This window comes from Erithacus rubecula, assembly GCF_903797595.1.
Source record: "Erithacus rubecula genome assembly, chromosome: 15".
Taxonomy (NCBI): Eukaryota; Metazoa; Chordata; class Aves; order Passeriformes; family Muscicapidae; genus Erithacus; species Erithacus rubecula.
The window spans coordinates 11,473,280-11,494,136 of record NC_136667.1 but is presented as its reverse complement, the minus strand read 5'-3'; the positions used below and the strand labels follow the sequence as shown (position 1 = coordinate 11,494,136).

The window sequence follows — 20,857 nt, the reverse complement described above, 5'->3', positions numbered from 1 at the left end:
GAAGAGGTGAAAGTAGGAGATCTGGCACCCTTAAGCATTGCAGTGAGAAATCCAAAAAGGAGCAATTTGGACCTCTCTGTTGTTTTCAAGGGATTTGTAGTGTTTTTCATAGACCTTTAAAAGCTATACCCTTACCTGTGTTGATGTAAAAAAAAAAAGAGGCAGTTGAATGGTTGAATGTTTAGGTTTTTTGGAGTAAAGATAAATCTCCAGTGGTTTGATGTTTAGATAGTTGATTGATTAGCCAATGTACAGATTTAATAACAACAAAATAATATTCACCTTTAGATCAATGATTTGATCTGCAGGTGTTTTATTTTACCTAATCTTAGCTAATTCCATGATTGAATCATGGTTGTATGGGGTCTGCTCATAGGTGGTGAGTTGGTTGAGGGCTTTTTGGTCTTCAACTTTGGTCTTCTGTCTTCAACAAAACTAGAAAATTTAGACTAAATTAAATACTACACACATTTTTGTGGCATAGTTGTTAGATACAATATTTTCAGAGAACTCCTGAAATAATACTTTTGAAAGGCTATGTATATACTTCACTGGTGTGCAGTGTAGTTGTATTTTCTGTTAGCTTTGGAAATGTCATTTTCAAGGTTAATTTTGAAAATGTCATTAGCTTTTTTGCATTCATAAAATATCTAGTGAACAAAACATGCACACACAGATTTTGATATGTCAAAATTTAAATGCACTCTGGTTATTTTCCAGAGTTTTCAGTCTGATAGGATGATTTTTGAAATTCAGTTTTAACATTTGAAGGGATCTCACTGAAGGGATCTCTACGTGGTTATGAGAGACTGCATCTCATGTGGTGTTCGGGAGAATATTTAATTTTAGAAAGAAGTGTTTAAGCTTGTTGTGGAAACATTGTAGTGTCTTTGAAATTATTTCTGGGCCTTTCAGAATTTTGTTTTTCTTTAGTCTTGTTAGTGTTGAATAGCTGACTATCTCATGCAGTGTATTTGTGTCCTGTGAGCCACTTGAGTGACAATATAGAACGGGAGTGCAATTTCCCAATCTGACTTCACTCGCATACCAAGAATATTGCAGACATAATTAATGCTCTGACTGTAGTTTTCTGGTTCAGGGAAGTAATGTGAGTTAAATGCAGGCTTTGGATGAGACTCCATGTCCAGGGCAAACAAAACATCCTCATACATGTGCCCCACACCCTTCCCTTGAACTACTTGCATTCATCAGTGTATGCTGGCAGTGCTGTTTCTGCTTGATAACTCAGCAGCAGATACTCTGCTGCTTTTTGTCAGGTTGTTTCTTTGCTGAGTTTTAAGACTTTTTTTTTTTTTCTGAATTTTTTAGCATGCTAAATGTCATTTAGGGATGCATCTTCCCATGTGGTCTAGGGAAAGATGGGACCCTTGTAACCAGCCAGTATTAATTTTAGGCTGACAAGAACTGTTGTTTTAATAAGTTGTTTTAACCTGAATTTGTCTTTGCTCTGAGATGGTAATTGCTCCCCTGGTTGAGACTAAGCCTGCTGCTGTAGCCAGCAGTGCTAAAGATTACATTGAAGGGATTTTTTTTTTTTTTTTTGTCAACTCACCTCAATGATTTTTGCCAGCTTTTGGCACATTGAGGAGGTAGATTAGTGTCTGCAAGTACATCCAGAAACTGTGGAAGAAAAAGGAATCACATACCAGATTTCCTTTTGTGATTCTGCTGTTAACAGTATTGCCAATTGTTTGCCTTACATCTAATTCCTCAGTCATTGGAGCAAAGCTTACAGGCTAGAATATAAGGCTAAAGAGGGATTTTTTTTTTTTTTTTTTTTTTTTTTTTTTTTTTTTTGCAATAGTCCTGATGAATTGCTTCCACAAGACAATGGGGTGTTCAGCCCAGTAACTCTGTGGATCCAACAGCTGGGTCCCCAAATTCAGAGTTGGCACCAGCTGGTGGGGGGATGTGTTGTGTCCTTGGGAGGATTTTCTCTCAGAGAAGCTGTGTATATGTTTCCAGTAGGCTGGTTGTCTGTGCTCAGTGATCTGCTGCTACTTTGCAGGGATAGAAATTGCGTTTGCTTTTCTGTTGTGTCAGTTCCTTTGGAGTCTTTAGTATCTCTAGAGTTACACTGACAACCTGGAACTACCCAGCAGTTCCTTAGTATCAGGTTTGGAACTCTCCTGTGGAAGACCTGTGCTGGCCCTGGTGAACTGTGTCTGGATTGTCTGTTCAGCCAAATACTTCCCCTGTACTTAATTCAAATTGACCTCATCCCTCTATATACTCCTATATACTATGAAGATGGGGGTGACTGTCTCCCCAGTTGCTTCACTGGTAAATACTGGGAATAGTGTTCTACTGAACTTCTCTCCACTGGTATTGTCAGTCCTCCATCCTTTTCTCATTTTGGTCTGAAAGAGTTCCCAGTGGTTTTTCTAGATGGTTTCCTGCTTTTGGTGTAGTTAAGTAACTTTGCAAGGTGCTACCCTGACATGTTAAGTTCTATTTCCTGTTTACTTTTGATCTACCATGTATATTCTAATGTCTTCTCATTAAGCAAACTTTCTGTTTTTAAAAAGCTGACTTCTCAGATTTCCTAACTTCCCCATTTAATCATGCAGTATATCGACTTTTATTGCAGGGGCTGATGTATTCCTTTGACTGTTTTTGTTTTCTTCCAACTGTGAGGAGTTTTACTGGTTCTCTTAATACAGAATTTTGTCTGTTTTTGTTTTTTTTTTTTTTATTATTATTTTTTCCCCCCTCTTTTTAGGGTTGTGTGCTTTTGGGTTGGTTTGTTTGGGTTGTTTTTGAGGGGAAGTAGGTTTGAGAGGATTGCTAATGTTTTGGGTTTTTTTTACAGTGTTCACTTAACATTAATTACCCATGTGCCAATAGTTTTTTGTCACACTGTATTCAGCTGTGATGTTGAAATATAATTGCAGGCACAGTTACAGAGCAGCTTTCCTGTCCTTTAACTAGGTCTTGTGTACTGCTCAAAACTAAGCCAAAAATTGGATATTTTCACATAGGTCCTATCTTAGCACTAATTTTCAAGATAGAAGTCATTATTTGGGGGGAAAAAAAAATAAAATCTGGTTCACTTTATGCCGGGAGATTTCAGTTGTCCGTTGTTATTACCTTTCTTAAAGTTGAAACTGTAATAGAACTGGTAGTGTAGTTGATCATGCATGTTTATTACTTGATTGTATGACTTCTACTATAGTTGAAGTTTAGTTCTTTTGGCTTCTCCTTTCCTGTGATATTTTATGCCATTAAATATTTATATAACCTTCACAGACAGTGCCATTCCCCACCTGCTTGTTGTTTGTTGCTCCCATTGGATTTGCTGAGTAAGCTGGCAGGCTCTCAGAATTACCCTGTTTTGGTTTGTCTTCCTTCCACCGTGTCTTGGAGATCCTTTGAAGGTGTCAGGTGAGGCCACGTATTTGAGCTTCCCATGTATTATGAAATTTCTAGCAGTAGTGTAGAAGTGTTTGTAAGTTCCAAAACTCTTATTAGCGTGCCAGTCTGGCTGACTCTGGGCATGACTAATGTGCGTGCCTAACAAGTTCTTCCTGTTTCCATCATGCCTAAATCCTTGCTGTCTGTATCTCTGACTTCCATTGTCAGCCTCTCATGTCAATCTGGCACCACTTGAGAAAGTAAAACCATGGAAATCCTCAATGTAATGCTTCTGTCCATTCTGTCTGAGTTTACTTTCAGGGAATCCATCCTGTGATTCCATACACTACTGGGTTGTTTGGTTGGGGTTTTTTTGCTTGGTTGGTTTTTTTTGTTGTTGGGCTTTTTTGGTTGGTTGGTTTTTTGGGGGTTTTTATTGTTTTGGTTTGGTTTGGGGTTGCTTTTTGGTTTTTTTCTGAATCACCTTGTAGTCAGTGTTCAGTGTAGAAGTGAGATTGCTCCTTTCTGTCTGCAGGGTGCTGTGTCAGCCAGTTGTCAGATGTCACAAATACAGCAAGCTGTATGTTAAGTCATCTGATAAACACACTTGCTTCTTCCTAGTCCTAAGTCTGTCCACTCCAAGGAGGATTCCTATGTTAACAGGAAGCAGAGGAGTGGATTGTTCCAGAGATCAGCTCTGATCCATCCTAAGTCCACATGAATGCTAGAGATGGCAAAAGACATGATGAAGCATGGAAGAGGAAAAAAGTAGGCAACATTAGAGCCTTCTTCAATGGTGTTGCTTGTTATCTACTATCAAACTGCAGTGATGTTCATATGAGGTAGTGGGCTTTTTAAAACTTTAGATTTGTTCCCTCATTATAAAGGCATAACCCTGAAATTGTCAGTCTTCAAACACAAAAATAATGCCTTTTTGGGAAGCAAAATTGCAGGCAGCATCTCTTTACCTGTGTGAACTTGTGTTTGGTAAAAGTCTGTGAAAGAACCGATGTGCCCAGTGAGGATCTGCTTTATTAGTGTCTCAGGGATGGCCAGTGGAAGATTCTGCTGGAAGAATATAGCAGCAAGGAAAGATGGTAAAGATGCTTCTGTATTCGCTTCTATATCCTCCAGTAATTTCCTGTATTAGAGCTGGTGGTGTGTTTGTGTTTATTGGGTTGTCTAATTGTATGGCTGATGATAGCATGTACTAACGAGTATACTTGCTCAGAAAATGATGCTCTGTTATCTTGCATGTCTGAAAGTAATTAAGTCGTGTCTGTTGCCTGCTTAGGATTGTACCCTCAGTACTGGCTCTGTGTATTGCTGCATCATTTCACTAACTGCAGTGCATTCCTCTTCCAAGTGCATCAGTGACCAGTCATCTGGCTTATTGCTAACATGCTTTTCTGGTGCCTGAGTGCTAAGTGTGTTCTTCAAGGTTAGCATGGTTATGTTTACTTCATGACGAGTTTTGTTCTTTTTTATGTGTTGCATAATCTGCTTAAAGTAATATATCTGAAAGCTCACCTGCTTTTTCCAGCAGTATAGTCTGTCCTCATGAAAGTAATTACCTCTCTTTAATAATCTTACTGCTGTTCCCTGTTGTTTAAGCTATACTGCATGTGTTTCTTCGTATGAGATACAAATGTCATCTCCTTGCCCTTTTTTACTGCCCCTTTTGTCTCCTCTTTTTAAGCTGACATCCGTGTACATGCCTCTGCACAGTGAAACAAGAGGAGAGAAACTTGTTATGTGTTAAAGTGGCAAAAAGGAGAGAGATATTTTTAACTAGATCAGTCCCCCTGTCTCATGTTCGTTGCAGAACAAGAGAGGAGGCTATCTGGGGATGGGAGGTTAAAGTGAGTTTCTATTTATTTCAGCAACAACTCTGGACTTCACTGTTACTCAACCCTTGATGCAGTCATTAGTGATTTAAGGGGTGCAAAGACAATGAGAGATCATCCAGTTCATCTGAAGGCATGATATCCTGTGGTCTGTACCTGTGCTGACTGAAAGATGTCTGTCTTCCTTAAAAGCATCCAGTTTCCATAGACTTTAAACCAGTGAGAACTGATTTTGAATCATTGTCATCTTAAAAGTGTTGACTTTTATTATGTCTTTATCAAAAATATAAATTCCACTTGGCTCTAATTCCAGCCCTGTATTTAGACTATCTTTAAAGTGTCATCTCATTGTTTAAATTACATGGCTAAATTCTATAAAAGCAGTGCAATCTAGAATGCATTGATTTAATAGTAATTAATTTATTCCAGATGTGGAGTTAATGAAGTCTGAATTAGAGGGCAAACTCAGATTCTTCTGAGGCTTATTTTTTTGGCTCCTCCTACCAAAGGAGCTTCTTGAAACCACTTCCAAAATAACTGAATGTTTACTAAATTTTCAAAGTTAAATGTTTTGAAAATAAATTTTAAAAATCTGAAAGTAAATGCTAATGTATCTTCTTGTTGTGTGCTTCCTCATGTTTCAAGTCTCTTGCAAACTACTTTTACGCTTTAAAATATGTAATTTAAAATGAGAAGGAACAATGATTTTTAAAGGAATAATTTTGAATGTTTGGCTAAACTGCAGTCTTTCCTGTCAACTGACATCTTGGCATATAAGTTTTGTAGCATACTATTGCTATAAAAAATCCTGTGTAGTTTCAATATTTCTCTTAGATTTCTTGAAATATTTCTCAATTCTTTGAACCAAGTTCCAGTTAAGTGGAAAACTCCTGTGTGTTAATTTCTCACAGGCTTGGCAAATTCTAAGTTATTGGCATAAATTGTTTGTTCATCTGTTTATGTTGTGCCCTTAGATGCTTCTGTCTCAGCATGCATCATGCCTTTGGCAACTAACAGAAAGTATTTTAAAGGTCCAAATGGATGCCTTTATGACTATGCCTAGTGTCTTGTATGTATAAAGTGTCTGAACTTAATTAAGAAAGTAATTTTCCAGAACAAATTGCATACATTGCATTGCCTGCTTCTACTCACTGATCTAGGATTTTGTATGAGCAGTGTGTCTCACAGTTAGCTGAAATTCATTAAAACAGAAGTTATGGTTCGCCCATAGTAGGAGAATCCCATTTATACCTCTATTTAAAAAAATTGTGTAACCTTTAGTTAACTGCAGCTCATGATTTTTCACTGATGGCTTGAGTAACTGCTTCAAGTAATGTTTCAGCACAACAAAATAGTTTATGGAAATCCAGTGGTCACTGGCAATTTGGGGTAAAACTGACAAGTCTAATCAGTATATTCACTGGCAATGAAAATAGACTCTCTTTTAAGGTAGTCTGTGTAGACTCTAAAGGTAGGAGTGTTTTTTAAGGTGCTGTCTGAACTCTGTTCAGTTGCTCCTGGTTTGTAATAAATACTCAGTGACTACTTGTGAGCATGGAATCTTTTGTGTTTTAAAAGAATGGAAATAATATTGTGCCACACAGCTTCCAGACTTTTAGTGCTTGGAGAATACTTTTTCTCTGTTAAATTTCAAAACTAATTTAATGCCTGTGTCATTCTGCTAGTGATAGAAGGGGAAACATACCAGTGCCTCAAAAATAATATTTGCTGAATTCTTGCTAGTGACTTCTAAGGAAATAAAAATATAGAAGCTGGGGCTATTTTTACCTGCTTTCTTTAACACTGTCTTCTGGTCTGCTATGGGTTAGAAGTTCTGGGAATCTTACACAGCTTTCTTAAACATGTTGCATGTGATGTTCTTAAAACATGTGGGTTTGAATACATTAATGGAATTTTAGAGAAGTTTTCTGCTGAAGCCTTTCAAAGCATTAACTGTGAAAATTACTACTGAAAGGAAAATATTTTGTCTCATTTGCAGTCTGTACCTAGAGTGGTTGCAAATTATACCTGAGATCTTTGATGGTCCAGAAATTTCTTCAACTTTGACTTACAAAATGTCCAGTTCTGTTATTAGGCTGACTATTTTGCTCCTTTAAAATTATTTTCTTTGACATGACTATCTCTAGTTCAGGACTACTTGGTTCTTCTGGAGAGGAGGCTCCATAGCATTGCTTTGGGTGGGTGAGTAGTGCCAGTCCTTGTTAACTTGAAGACTTGTTAGTTTGTTAATGGGTACATGTGTTTGAGCACATTTTTAGATATGAGAGCTGCTGTGGTTTGAAGTTGCTCACTTTCTTTGAAATTTGGGTGGGGAGGTGAATTTGGCTGGAACCTATCTACCTTGAAAAACTTCAAATGTACCCAGAGTTTCTTGATAAGCATTTTCCTGGTGTTTCTATCAAGAACTACCTATAGGAACATAAAATAGTGTAATGTCTTCTGGGGAATGAGAAAGGTGGAAGTAGCAGCTTTGCTTTGTAAACAGTTTTTGTTAACAAACCAGTAGTTTCAGTGTATAATCTGAAGTTAGTTTGATTTGATTAAAAAGGTATAATGGGTGACTACTAATAAAGGTATCAAGGAAACAAAAGTATATTTCTTCAGAAGATTTAAAAGTATCCCATAGAAAGTCATAATCAGGTGATTGCAGATTCTGAAGTAATAATGTTAATAATTTGTAATGACACTGAATTGATTTGTTAACTTCATGAAGTCTGATTTTTCTGCTCTGGTTCATAATTGTGCAATTGAGGAAAGAGAATTGCTTAAGTAGGTCAGAGCATAAATATGAAGAGTTCTATAATGTGTGTATATATTGCTACATAATTTTATTGAATATTGCAGATTATGGTGCCTTAATAGCCTAGAACACAATGACACTTCTTCTTGAGTGCTTTTGACATGACTGCAGAGTTTTATCTGGAGTTACAGTCCTTACCCTGGATGTGTTTAATAAGCATGTGTACTGCCTTGAAAGATTAAGCATTACTTTGATAAGAAAAGTTCCAAAGAACCTTCAAGTCTACATTTCAAAATTCAAACCCTACTTTCTCATAACTTTTTTGCTAATATTTGGGGCACATGCTGAATGCTCCAGAAGTTTTAGTGAAAATTAATGTTACAGAATTTATGAAACAAATAGAGACTTATTTAATGAGGGCTGAGGACTTTCTCCCTGACTTGTAATGCGCACATGGAACGCAATAACTTGAGTATTATATTATTTCTTCCCCCCTTTTTTAAAAACTGGTTGCAAAGGGAGGTTTAAGTATGAAAAAGGTGAGAGACGACAGAAATGGAAGAGGAAATAAAAGGAGCGAGGGAAGAGAAGGAATGCCTAAAAACACATGGAGTACAAAGAGGAGCACAATGAGCAGAAGGATGAATTTTGAAATGTAATGAGTTCAGAGTGTGATGGAGGCAGGAGTAAATGCTTGTTCTGTAATAGCTTGCTTGTTACATCTTAAATTGTGTGAGGGTAATAATGTTAATCAGAGGACTGTTACATGTTTATGGCTTTGTTACAAAACAGTGTTCAGTTCAGCAATTTTTGATCTAGTGCCTAATAAGAGCCAGAATCATCTCTGCCAAGTGCAGAGCCATCCTATCTGCCCTCCCACATATGGCACCACACTGCTCAGATAAACATGTTCACCTGGAAATAGTCAGGGGATGTTTGTCTTCAAGCTGGATTGATCTAGGCATGTGCTGAGAGGTTTGTAGTTGTGTTTAATGAAAAGAATATGTATGGAACAATAAGCCTTTTTGAAAAGCAATGCTGATTAGTTATTGTATTTAAATTTTTTGGTGTTGAAATAGAGATGGTTGGTTGGTTTTGAGGAGCAGATTTCTGCATGTTTACCTTGCTGGTCAGGACTTGGATAGGATTAGCAGAAGTTTACAAGATCGAAGTCTAAACCTGACTAGTCGGAGGTAAATATGGAAGAGCAAAGGATCATGGTCCCAGAAAGAACTGTGATTATACCCTGGTGAGGCACCTTAGCATCACAAGTGCTGTGCTGTAAAGAAGCTGTAACCCCTTGTTCCATTCTGGTAGTTCTATTCTACATTGTTAGTTTTTGTTATTTAAAACTAAGAGACATGTTCTGCTCGACATTCAGAAGGTGAAAAGCTCTTCTCTTTCCCCACAGTTCCTTCACTTCTGTAGTCTTTTGAGGAGAGCATTAAATTTTCCATTTTATTCTCCTTGCTTTTTGATTCCTCTCATCTAATCATGTCCTCCCTGTTTTGTGTGGGTGCCGGCTTCATGCCACTGTTCTTCATCATGGCAAAGAGTATTTTCAATTTGAAATGACTAATGGCTTCCCTGTTGCATGGATGATTCTGACAAGAAATAGTAAACATAAAGGCTATGCTAACATTACTGTTGCTAAGATCAGCAGCCAGGGAGCTGGAATAACCTTGTGATACTGCATTGACTAATACTTGGGTCATACTTGGAAAGCTTTCTTCACAGCTGTATGAGTTAGAAATATTTTTAAGGCTTGATTTGTTTGCTTCCTAATTTTAAAAATGTCTTCTCAAATAACATAGCCATATCTATATGTATCTCTTCTGGCCTAACTGCAGAGGATCTCTGTTGGATACTTACTTTAACTTGATCTTAAATTCTTGGAGAAACAAATGGCTTTAGTGACTAAAATACAGCCCTAGGCTTTGAGGCTCTAAAGATACTCAATTCTGGATTACTTCAGTTAATGATTTAGCATCTGTTCAGATATATAAGCCTGATACCTACTGATCAGGTATAAAACAGCTTGATGATCTTGGAGTTTGTGGTAGACAAGAGCTGTGGTTGGAACATTGTTGTAGTGTTGTAATTTGAAGCAGTCTGAGCTGATGAACTAGTGTGTCCTATGTGTGCATACTCAGCTGTGTGACACATTAGTCCCTTGAACAAACACAGTTTTTACCCAGTTGAAGTTATAATGTTGGGAATTCATGGAAGATAAGCATTCCATTTTAGAGCACAATTCAAGTGTCTTACCTTAAAACAAGTCATATAGACCTAAAGATTCATCAGTAATTCTGAGCAGTGAAGTGAATAATTAATTCACCTATAAGGTAGATGCCATCCTGAGGAACTTCCAGGTGCATTTTGACCTGTAGGACTGCAGACTTAAATTCCCTGACTTAAGTGACTGTACTGCCCTGAGGAATGCCACTATGGAGAATGTCATGCTTTTAAACATTGTTTCTTGAAAGTACACTCTGTGGAACTGTAGATATTCAGACTTTTTTTTAGCAATGGCTATACATAACCAACATAACTATATATATTATGTACACAGTATACATAACAAAAGTTATACATAACCAACATGTGTGATTTCTGAGGCGATTGGGTTTTGCATGTAAATGTTTATTTTAGCAAAGTGAACAGCAAACTTAGGAACATATGTCATAGAAAGTCAATTTGTTCTATGAATTTGAGGTATTGTCTTGTGAGAGTTAAAAGGAGAAGTTGCAAAATAATTACTTTTTTCATTTGTTTTGGTGTTTTGTTGGTCATGTCTGACTGACTATTCAGCCTGAGCATACCTAACATTTCCTGTCATCCTCTTATAAATTGTTCCTTGCACCCTCTCTTACCTGGAATGCTGCCCATATTGCTGAGCTCGTGTAATAAGTGTACAAGAATAGCAGCTCTGATGCTGCAGCTGAATGAGCAGACACATAGTCTGGCTGTATTTGTGGATTTGTGTCCTTTTTTGAAATTAAGTTTTAATGTGACCTTAGTTAAGGTGTTGTTGGTTCACTTTAGAAAACGACCTCCCAGGCAGCAGTCCTTTTATTTTTAAGCCTGATTATACTCTTGTTTAAACTAGATATTCTTAAAATAGTAGCTGCTTTCTGACCTTCCTTAAGATTAGCTGCTTAGATAACCAGAAGTTGCTAACAAATTCACACCTAGCAGCTCAGGTTTGAGGCTGATCGCTCTAGGACACGTGATCATTTCAGGAAAATCACCAAATATACTAAATGGTATATATGCCTAAAGAAGTCAGTCTCTAAATGTCGATTTCTGAAATACAATAGTTGGAAGAGTTGCTCATTTAGTCCTGAGAATGACTGAAAGAATATGCTGTATCCTTGAAGTAACTGATAACCTTTTCAGTAATTGTATAGTAGTTTAAGATGTTGCAGTTCTTTCTTCTGACTTCTGAAGCTGGTAGGTTGTGATTGTCCTTTATCACCATGCATTGGCAGTAATGAACCTTCTTCATTGATTGCATGTGTTGAAAGAGTAGTGCAATGCAGACTTGGAGAAGCTCAGCATGTTTCCCACATGGCAAAAGAATGTTATCAGGGAATAATTCTCCTTCTGTTTAGGGAAATCTATGCTTGACATGCTCCAGTCTTCATGGATTTTGCTGGATGAGGTCATTGTCCTAGAAAGTTGAGGGTTCTTCTTTGGGCACACAGCAGGGGAAGAGGTTTGAGACCTTACTCATAGCAAATTCATTTTTTGATTGTGTAAAACTAGTCAAGCAAATTGCCCTGTTAACCGCTAGTGTCAAAATATGTGTTAAGTGGCACTGTTGTGAAAAAAACCCGACTTTTTGTTTGCAACTAGCCCAAAAGACTCTTTATATTGACTTTCAGAAAAGGAAAAATATAATGTGTGGGCTTCTTAAATTTTTACTTTAGAATGTTTTTTGGACTTGAGATGAAAAAACTGGTTTCTATTCTGGATTCAGAAAAAGTTAAAGAGCACCTTGAACTTCAGTGAAGCTACTCAGTCTTCTATTCTTTGAAATAATAAATAATATTTCCTGATCTTTAAAATATGCTCAATATTACATATCTCTCTTTCTCAATTCTGCAACACTGCTACACAGAAGGAAACAGAAGTATGATATGAATGTGGGTTTTCAGATTTTTTTTTTTGACTATGGGGTTTGTAATGACAGTTCTCTCCCACAGTTTCACACATAGATTCATGTGTGAGTTGTCACTTTGTTCTCTTATATTGCATCATTCTAAATCCGAAGAGGAGTCTGCAGTGAACATCAGGAGACCCTTTGATCTTTTCTCTTGGTAAAGGATGGAATCAAATATATTTACAGCATTCCTGAGAGTGGCCTGCTTTTGGAGAATAAACTGGTGATGGCAACTGTATATCTTCCAAGGCAAACAATCCCAACATTCATGTTTCTTACCATTAGGACTTCCTTCAATTGAACATCTTACAGCATGGGTTTCTTAGCATCTTCTGTTGCCAGATGTTTCCCTAAGTCTCTGAGTTAAGTAGCTGCCAAACAAGTTCCTTGTCTTTCTCTTTCTTCTCTTAAATCATTTTATGAAGAGAGTGGAGGTTTTCCCTTTATACTCATTTATATTCATATGTTGCAAATTGATTGGTTTTGTGTTGCACTTTTTCTGTCTGCCTTCTTTGATTTTTTCCAAGTGGATATATTGTTGTGATTAACAGTCTTTATGCACTTATGCATTTTCCTATGAGGAAGGAACTTTGGGCTCTTGTGAGAAGCTACTGGCTTCTTCGTTTTGTTGCTTCTCTCAGCTTCCAGAAAACTGTATGTATTAATTTTCTACATTTACCAAATTATGTCATTATAAATGTGGGTGGAAGGCTATTGCTGATCTCTTTTATTCTCCTTTGAAGATTCATGAACTCCTGTCTTGACTTTGTGTCTTACCAGAGTTTTTCTGGAATATGTCTGGTGAGCTAAATTCTCCTTCACCCATTGTGTGCTTGTATTATGATGACTGTTTGAGGAAGACACCAGAAGTTTTTGTGATTATTGACCAGGTCCACCAAATTTACCCTTTCATCACAAACCAGATGCATCCAGCATACCTCAGAAGTCTGTGCAGGTATGCTTGATAAAGCTATTGGAGGGAGCGGTGTTGTGTGCTGTCTCTGTCACTCCTGAGCTGTATTCTCATATTGAGTAATGAGAGTTAGCTCATGGCATTGTGACAGCTGGAAGTGGCCCCAGCCTGGAGAGTGCCAGAGTTGAGTGTGTGAGTTATAGGAGGGAGGCTCCTCTCTGTGCTTCCAGACAGGGCTGGCACTGCACCTGTGAGGGGGTTGCAGCAGACTGTTCCAGTGAATTCCCTGAATTCCTTTTCCTCCAGGTGCTTCTGTTTGGAAACAGTATGATTGGAAACAGTATATAGGTGAAGGTTTAGTGTTATTAGAAGGTGTAGCATGATCACAAATAAGACAGAGTAAGCTTCTTGTAAAAGAATGTGAATCTTAAAATTTCTGGAACTGGGGAGCAAGCTCATTTGTGTAAAGCAGAAAGGAAAACACTGGCAGTGCCGCTTTGCTTTTTCCAAGTGCTTCCTGGGCATGTGAGAGCTTGGAGGTCCTCAGAGCTGAAGTGGAAGTACACTGGTCTTACAGAGGGATGAGTGCAGCTTTTCAACATGTCAGATCCTACAGCTCTGGGTGTCAAGTAACATGAGGGCTGTAGAGGCTTTCTTACCTTCTCTGGTTATAAAAGGTTAAATAACTATAATTAAAATGTCTATCTAAATATCATTTTACCTACAAGTTCATCAAGTTCAATCTTTTTCACTTCAAAGTCCTCCAAGTTTTTTATTACTTTGAAGTCTTCAAATGAAACAAACATTTCTCACTCATCTTTTATAAAAGTAAAGAAATATTCTTCAACTGTAACACTCTCTTTCCCCTATTCTTCTCACCTCTCCCCGCTTCTTTTTCTCCATATCCACAACAAGAAAGCTAAATTTTTCATACTGGTCATACCAGGACAGGACCAATTTATTCATGGTTCTTGCTTTATCTCCCACACCCAAATTTAAAGAATCCCTTTACCTTTTTGGTAAGTCAGCTTGTATCCAGTGCTGCAGTCTATCAAAAGAAGATATTTTTAACAGTGCATTCTGCATGATGTCAGTGTAAATTACTGACATGATGACTCTTAACTGTGGTAGCTGATTGCTAAAATAGCTTGCAGACTTCTGCTTTCAGTCAAAATATTTTCAGTAATATATAGCAACAGGTGAGTAATTGGTTTAGGCGATTTTGGCTGTGCCCTAAGCTTACTTTTTAAGCATGATGTATCAGAGACTATTCTGATGCTTGCTTTCAGTGTTTAGATAGGTTTATACATTACAACTTGCATAGGGATTGTAGCAGTTCTCCAGGAGCTGTGATAGATTAATGCTCATGGGAAGTACAGGGCTGTCCTAGTTTTTTCATTAATGAGAAGGGTATAATAGTAGTTGGAGTGTGACATAGGCAGCACTGATCAAGTGACCCAAGCACCTGGGCTTCAGCCACACATTTTCTGGCTTGCTTTTAAGGTTGGTCTTCAGGGTGTTGGATGTATTTTAGAATCTGACAAGGAGACAGAGAGACTGTGTACATGTGCCCCTTTTGATGACTGCAGTTGTATATACGGAAGTAAAATCAGTTTAAACTCATTATGTTGCAGCGGTCTCTTTAATTCAGTTTTGCAACTGAAAGAAAAAAACTATACACAGTCAGCTAATTTTCATGGAGTAGTGCCTGACAACCTCTATAGCAAATATCTGAAACAGTTCCTGCTATTTAGATTGGAGCTGGGCAACACTTTTTGATAAATAGCAAGTTATGCAATGTCTGGATGATGAGTTTATGGTCTTCAGGTTGCTTGTGAATTTGTTGTGGCACCTGTAATTAGTTTTCAACAGAAATACTTTTTCAGTGTCTGGCTCTCAAATCAAAATGTAGACTCTTACTAAAGAAGAATGATTGCCATGTTTACAGGTGCTACAGAGGGTCTGGATTTGGCCTCTTCTTCTGTTCCTTTATGGTTTGAAACATCTTCCACCATCTTTCAGCTACTGATACTTGGTGGTGCTTTGCAAAACTCCTGTTAACACTGTCAGCACCATATGTTAGAGGCTTCTGCACCACATAGAGAAGCTGAACAAATAAATTTCTGAGTCCAGTGGTTCAGGATACTCACTCCCAAGCTTGAAGCTTTTTTGCTTTTATGCTTCCTCCTAAACTGAGTAACAGAACTGTTTGAAGCTGATTATTAGAGCAGCTCCCTGGGAAGCACAAAGTCTGATTTTGTGAATGTTTCTTTTAAAACTAACAAACAACATCTGCAGGTTTCTGACTACATCAAGAGGGAACTAAGCAAAAAGGTGAGGGTACTCCACCCAGTAGGTTCTTTGATTTTTGTGGGATACATGGCTTCAAGCTTCCTTAGACAAAAAGATGACTAATCTCCAGGATGTCATGCATATCCTTGCTATACGTCATTGAATAGCAGGGAATCCAAGCATCTGCCATCTTTCCTGCTTCTTACTAAAGATTTTTAGGTTTAACAACATGTTGCTCAAAAAACTGCTTGTTTTTATTTTAAGAGAAACAGGTAACAGATGAAATATTTTTTTCAAGTTGAAAATGAACCAATTTACTTAGCTGCTTTTGACATCAATATCTGTGGAGTTTAAGACTTGAGCTTTAAATTTGCAGTTACGTCAGATAGTAAGTTTATTTTAGAACACAAGAAAAGAATTGCAGGGTTGAGGAAGATAGGCTGGCAGCTGAAGGCAGGGGTGCCAATAAAAAGCAAAATAACATCACTAGAAAGAAAAATACTATTTTCTCTCCATAACTTGTGTAGCTTCTGTGAGCAGGTTTTCCATGGTCTTTGTTCAGTGTAAGATTAGACATGCTCTCTGGAGACTTCATGTTAGGCTGTAAAAGTAGCAGTCAGTATTCCTAGTTCAGAGATAGAAGCATCAATTCCATCCAGGTGCAAGACCTTCCTCTGTAATTCTGTCTGTGGTTCTAAACACAGATGTTCAAGAAGGCAAATTTAAACTGGAAAAAAACTGTAGAAAAGAGATGTCATGGTCAGAATGTAAAGTTCCCCTTTGAGAGGAAACTGAATGAGCACATCCCACTCAGCAGAGTAAAGTCTGAATTAATGTGAATTATTTCTGTAAATACTTTGGGGAATAATAACCAGGAAGGGAAAGAACTATTTAAACTAAAGGACAATGTTGGCACAAGAGTAGCTAGGTAGAAGCTCCGAAAACATTTTGGCAGGAAATTGGAATTTTTCCAGAGGTCTGAACTTCAGCAAGGTTTTAAGGCAACATTCAAATTTTTTATTTTGGGGATTTTGTAACCATTATTTCTACTTCTGATAGTAGAACGTGGATCATTTATGAACAGAGTTATGTAGGTATTCCTTATAATACAGGGAGCTGTGAAGGTCTCTTTCAGCCTTGTTTCTTGAATTTTAAGAGTTAGAATCCTCTTGGGTCAGTGACTGTTTTGAGCCTGTGGTCCATATTACACTTTGAAGACATCTGTGATGGTAATTGAGTCATTCTGTACAGTAAGCTTAGGTTTCCTTTGTGGACATCCTCATATGTTTAGTGGCTTCTGGGGAGCAATGCAGAAGTTGAAAGATTGCAAAAACATCTTTAGTCAGACTATGTGTTGTATGGTAATAATGGCTACCAGTGGTTCATTTATTCAACTCAGTCTGAACAGTATGTTCATACTCCTAGTACAAAAATATATATGTATGTAATTTTTACATTTTGTCTTGGTATGCATTGACAAGGACCTTCAAAAAGTGTATGCACGTTTCAGTATTATTTGACATTCATTCTCTGGTCCTCTCTTGTCCTTTTAAAGTTGCAGTAATGATGCATCTTAGAAGGAATTCAGTTTTGATAGGAAAATAAATAGGTATATGTTTCCCTGAATTACAGTCCCCCACTATTACAGATAATAAATCTCATAATCCAAAGATAAAGGTCAAGAGAATAATCCTGAAGTCCATTTAGAGTCTTACTCATGATTATTTCTGTTCAAGGGGAGAGACTGATTTCGGTGCCATTGCGATCTAATAATTTTGTTGGTACCATTAAGGGTGACTAGAATACCTTTCTTGAAAATCTAGTAAAATGCCACTTGTTGATCTGAATGGAAAATAGTGCAATAGCCCACATTTTATTAAATGTTTGGTAATGGGTCCTTCTGGCTTTATGCTTTTCAGTACTTACTAAACTTTTTTAAAAAGGGTGAGGGGGTGGCAGTAAAAAATAAATAAAAGGAAATACAAAAGAAAACTATGACTTCAGCTTCCTCTTTTATTCATCATCATTGAAAGAAGGGAAATTGTCCAGCTTAGTCAAATAAGGAGGAAATTGCTGTACCAGCAGGTGATAGATAACAGGTTTTAGCAAGTTAGGAGAGGACCGAATGCTGCTGTGTAAGTGCTGCAGACAGAGCCATATCCTTTTCTGCCATCACAGGACAGGCATCTTGTGCCACACCACATAAAGTGAATGGTGTGGAAGGAGAAAAGAGATACAGGCTGTTCCTTGGGAGTCCCAAAGTGCAGCCATCCCTATGTACGGCACCCCAGTACAGTCACACCCATCTCTGCTACACAGTGCGGTTGTGCAGTGACTGATCTGTTCATGTACTGCAATGCACTCTGATCCATGTAATTCACTTTGTCACCTTTCTAGAAAAAGAGTAACTATTGCATGTGTTTCTTCTCAAAACACCCCTGTTTGTCTCAGTATTAGAAATCTTTGTTAGGATTGGTATCCGCATGCCATGTGCACTCCCTTGAGAAATTCAAGTTAGTATAGTTTTCTCTTCATTTTTTAGGTTGTTTTTTTTTTAGTTTTCTCTTGTATATTAATGCCATTCATTAGAACTGCAGGAAAAGGTTTGGTCCCCAAGAGCCTTACAGTTCTCCTCTTTCTGATTAATTTAGTGTGTGAATTGGTTTGTTATTAGTATTTCTTTGTAACTGTCATGGTCATGTGTTCAACTTAGAGATTTTGCTCTGCTTCTGGTAATTTTTGATGTTTTTAAATGGGAGTAATGGAGAAAATATCCTTTCCTCTGGTAGCTCTTTAAATTTAGAGGGCATTCCTAAATTTTTTTTGTCTTCCAAGGATTTCTGTTTCTAGCCAGCAGTATTAGCAACCAAATTATTTGTGTTCAGGAGGGGGTGGCTAGTGTGACAGGGGTATTTGTCCCTTCCATCAAGGTTCCTTACATACAGATCTCTGAGGTGAGACTTTTCCCATTTACAGGAGACGCTTAATGGGTAACAGTAAGGTACAGTGAGCATATCAGATCTGTTACCAAGCATTTTCATTCTGTCCCTAAACTATTCCAGTAATCTTATTTTCTATTATGTCACACAAACAATGTTTCTAGAACAGTCAAAAGAATTGCAAAGGACATTTCTCACTGCTATGGCCTGTTCAGATAGAGTTATTTTAGAGATTGACCCCTGTTGCTGAAATGGAAGAGCCCTGTTGCTGAAATTTCACACTGTCAAAATTGCTCCTGTGATCACTTCTGTCTTTTCCTCCCTAACACAGCCCACTGTTTGTAACGTGGAAGATTGGTCGAGATAAACGATTGCGTGGATGCATAGGTACTTTTTCCGCCATGAACCTGCATTCAGGACTCAGGGAGTACACACTTACTAGGTAAGAATTTGTTTTCTGTAGCTTTGACTTACATGTTTAACTAGTCTGTTGAGGAGTTGATAGGTGTACTTTGGTTTGTTTTGGGTTTTTTGACTGTGTCACTGTATGAGTCAGTGAAAATCTGTGTCTGCTTTTGATGCTAAGAGTATCGCCTGGATATTTGACTACTGATGTCACGAGGCCATGCTTGCAGTTAAAAAACATAAGTTGAGCCTATTCTTATTTTATTGGTCTGTAAACTACTCTCCAGTAGCTTATTGTAACTGATTATTAGTATTTTTCCATGTTCAGACAAAGTTTAACCTTAGTAGTTAATCTCAGGCCAGAAGACCAGAAAGTCAGATTTGGGGATTATCCTATTCACACTTCTAAAACAGCAGGTATTCTCACCTCTTCTCCATCAGGTGCTTCCAAACAGCTGCAGTTAATTTAATGCTACAAATTTCCATTACATGTTACTCTTCAGATACATCCCAGCCCCTGAGTGGGAAGCTTCTGGATGAGGGAGGTAAGTGATGATAATCCTTCACTCCCTGATGGCATAATCTTCATGTTCCGATCTACACCTAAATTCATTCACCTTAATATTGTTCCATTTCCTTTGCATAGAGTGAAAACTAATAAGTTTATCACTAGAGCTAGTAGCAAGCTTCTACTTGTTTTTCTAAGAGTTTTCTTAAGTTTATTCTCTAAAGAATCAATGGAATTTTGTTCATCTCAGTTACAATAGACTTTATTGTGCTTTAAAATAGAACCTGCATTCTGGCATGTGTAGACCTCTAAAATTGTCATCACTTAAAATAATTAGTGCTTCCAGATCACTTTAGATTTGAGGCTTTTGTCCATTACAGGATATTCCTGTTTGCTGTTAAAATGCCTTGTCCATCCTGACATTAAATAGTATTAGAATGGAGATGTTCTTTTTGACATGTCTCCCTAGTTAATTGCAACCTGAAGTTCATTTCATGCTTTTCTGCTGAGCTTAAAGAAGATAACTGCTCATCTCCTGGAGCACTTACAAACCTCTGAAAGACCTAGTTACCCTTATTGTGTTAAATTTATTTATTATGCACTCTGGAATGTTTCTGCTTGTGTCCTTTAATGCCTCAGCATTCAAAATGGTCAGTGAGAAGAGCCTTTTAATAAAATTCAAAGCAGTTTCTTTGTTGAGGGTTAAAAGGCTTAAAATCTTAACCATTAGTGAGCCAGACTGAATGAAAAACAACTTTTCCCCTGTGCTGGAGAGTGTTTCATGTAGGTGTATGCTTTACAGTGCATGATCAAGAACAGTGAGCTTGTACAGAAAATTTCCCCCTGGGGCTAGGAATAAGGCTCAAGAAAATAGTTTTTGTTCCTTGTAGATTTTTCTGTTCTCAGAAATCAGACAGGACTGTACTCTTAAATAGTTTTAAAACTGGTTATATGATTCCTGTCGCTGCATTCTAACTCTGAAAGCAGAAGTCAAAATACATGAAAGTGATGAAAATTAAAGGGAACTGAAACAACTTCAGTGCAGTATTTATGGTATGCCTACATGCTGTGGAAGTTTATCCTAGGCTATTCAGAGGATAGATCAGTAATTTCCAGGATAAGGAAAATGGCACTACATACCAACCTATTTTTTTTAAAAAAGAAATTTTTCATAGCACATAAGTTGCTTTGAAATAAAATACAACATTTAGTGAATATTGGATTTAGATACCTTTTATGGTAAATCTTTTTTATGCCTATGGTACCTAAAATGTTTCCAGGTTGCTTTCTTTTTTTTAAATAACAACCAAACTTCAAATATGATCACTGAAATATAGAGTTCATATCAGAAGGTACAAAAAAGGTGTTCCCTTCTATAAGTAAAATGATACAAAAGAACAGCTGTTTTTAAATGTCCTGGTGCTTAGCAATCAAAATATCCACAATTCCCTTCACACATAATTTTATTGCAAATATGCTGAATAGTCGTTAGGATCACAGTAAATAAATTTTGTTATTTCTAGTGGTGTTCTCTGGCTGTATATCATATCCAATATGTAGCATACACATCTATCTGCATATGTTAGTATAGTTCCTTTGAAGCAGCACAATGATAGTTCATCTAGGAGTCTGGAATCAACAATTTCTTGGGA

General features: G+C 37.4%; 1 protein-coding gene across 3 annotated transcripts in view; it reads left to right on the top strand.

Moving 5' to 3' along the window:
- The window catches only part of AMMECR1 (AMMECR nuclear protein 1), a 95,070-nt gene that overhangs the window by 37,770 nt on the left and 36,443 nt on the right, over positions 1-20,857 (top strand). For 2 of the 3 annotated variants that reach the window (XM_079318611.1, XM_079318613.1), the window contains one exon: positions 18,624-18,734. The exons of the other annotated variant lie outside the window; for it this stretch is intronic. In XM_079318611.1, coding sequence (XP_079174737.1) covers positions 18,624-18,734 — 111 coding nt within the window. The remainder of the gene's footprint in view (positions 1-18,623; positions 18,735-20,857) is intronic. 3 annotated transcript variants of the gene reach the window in all.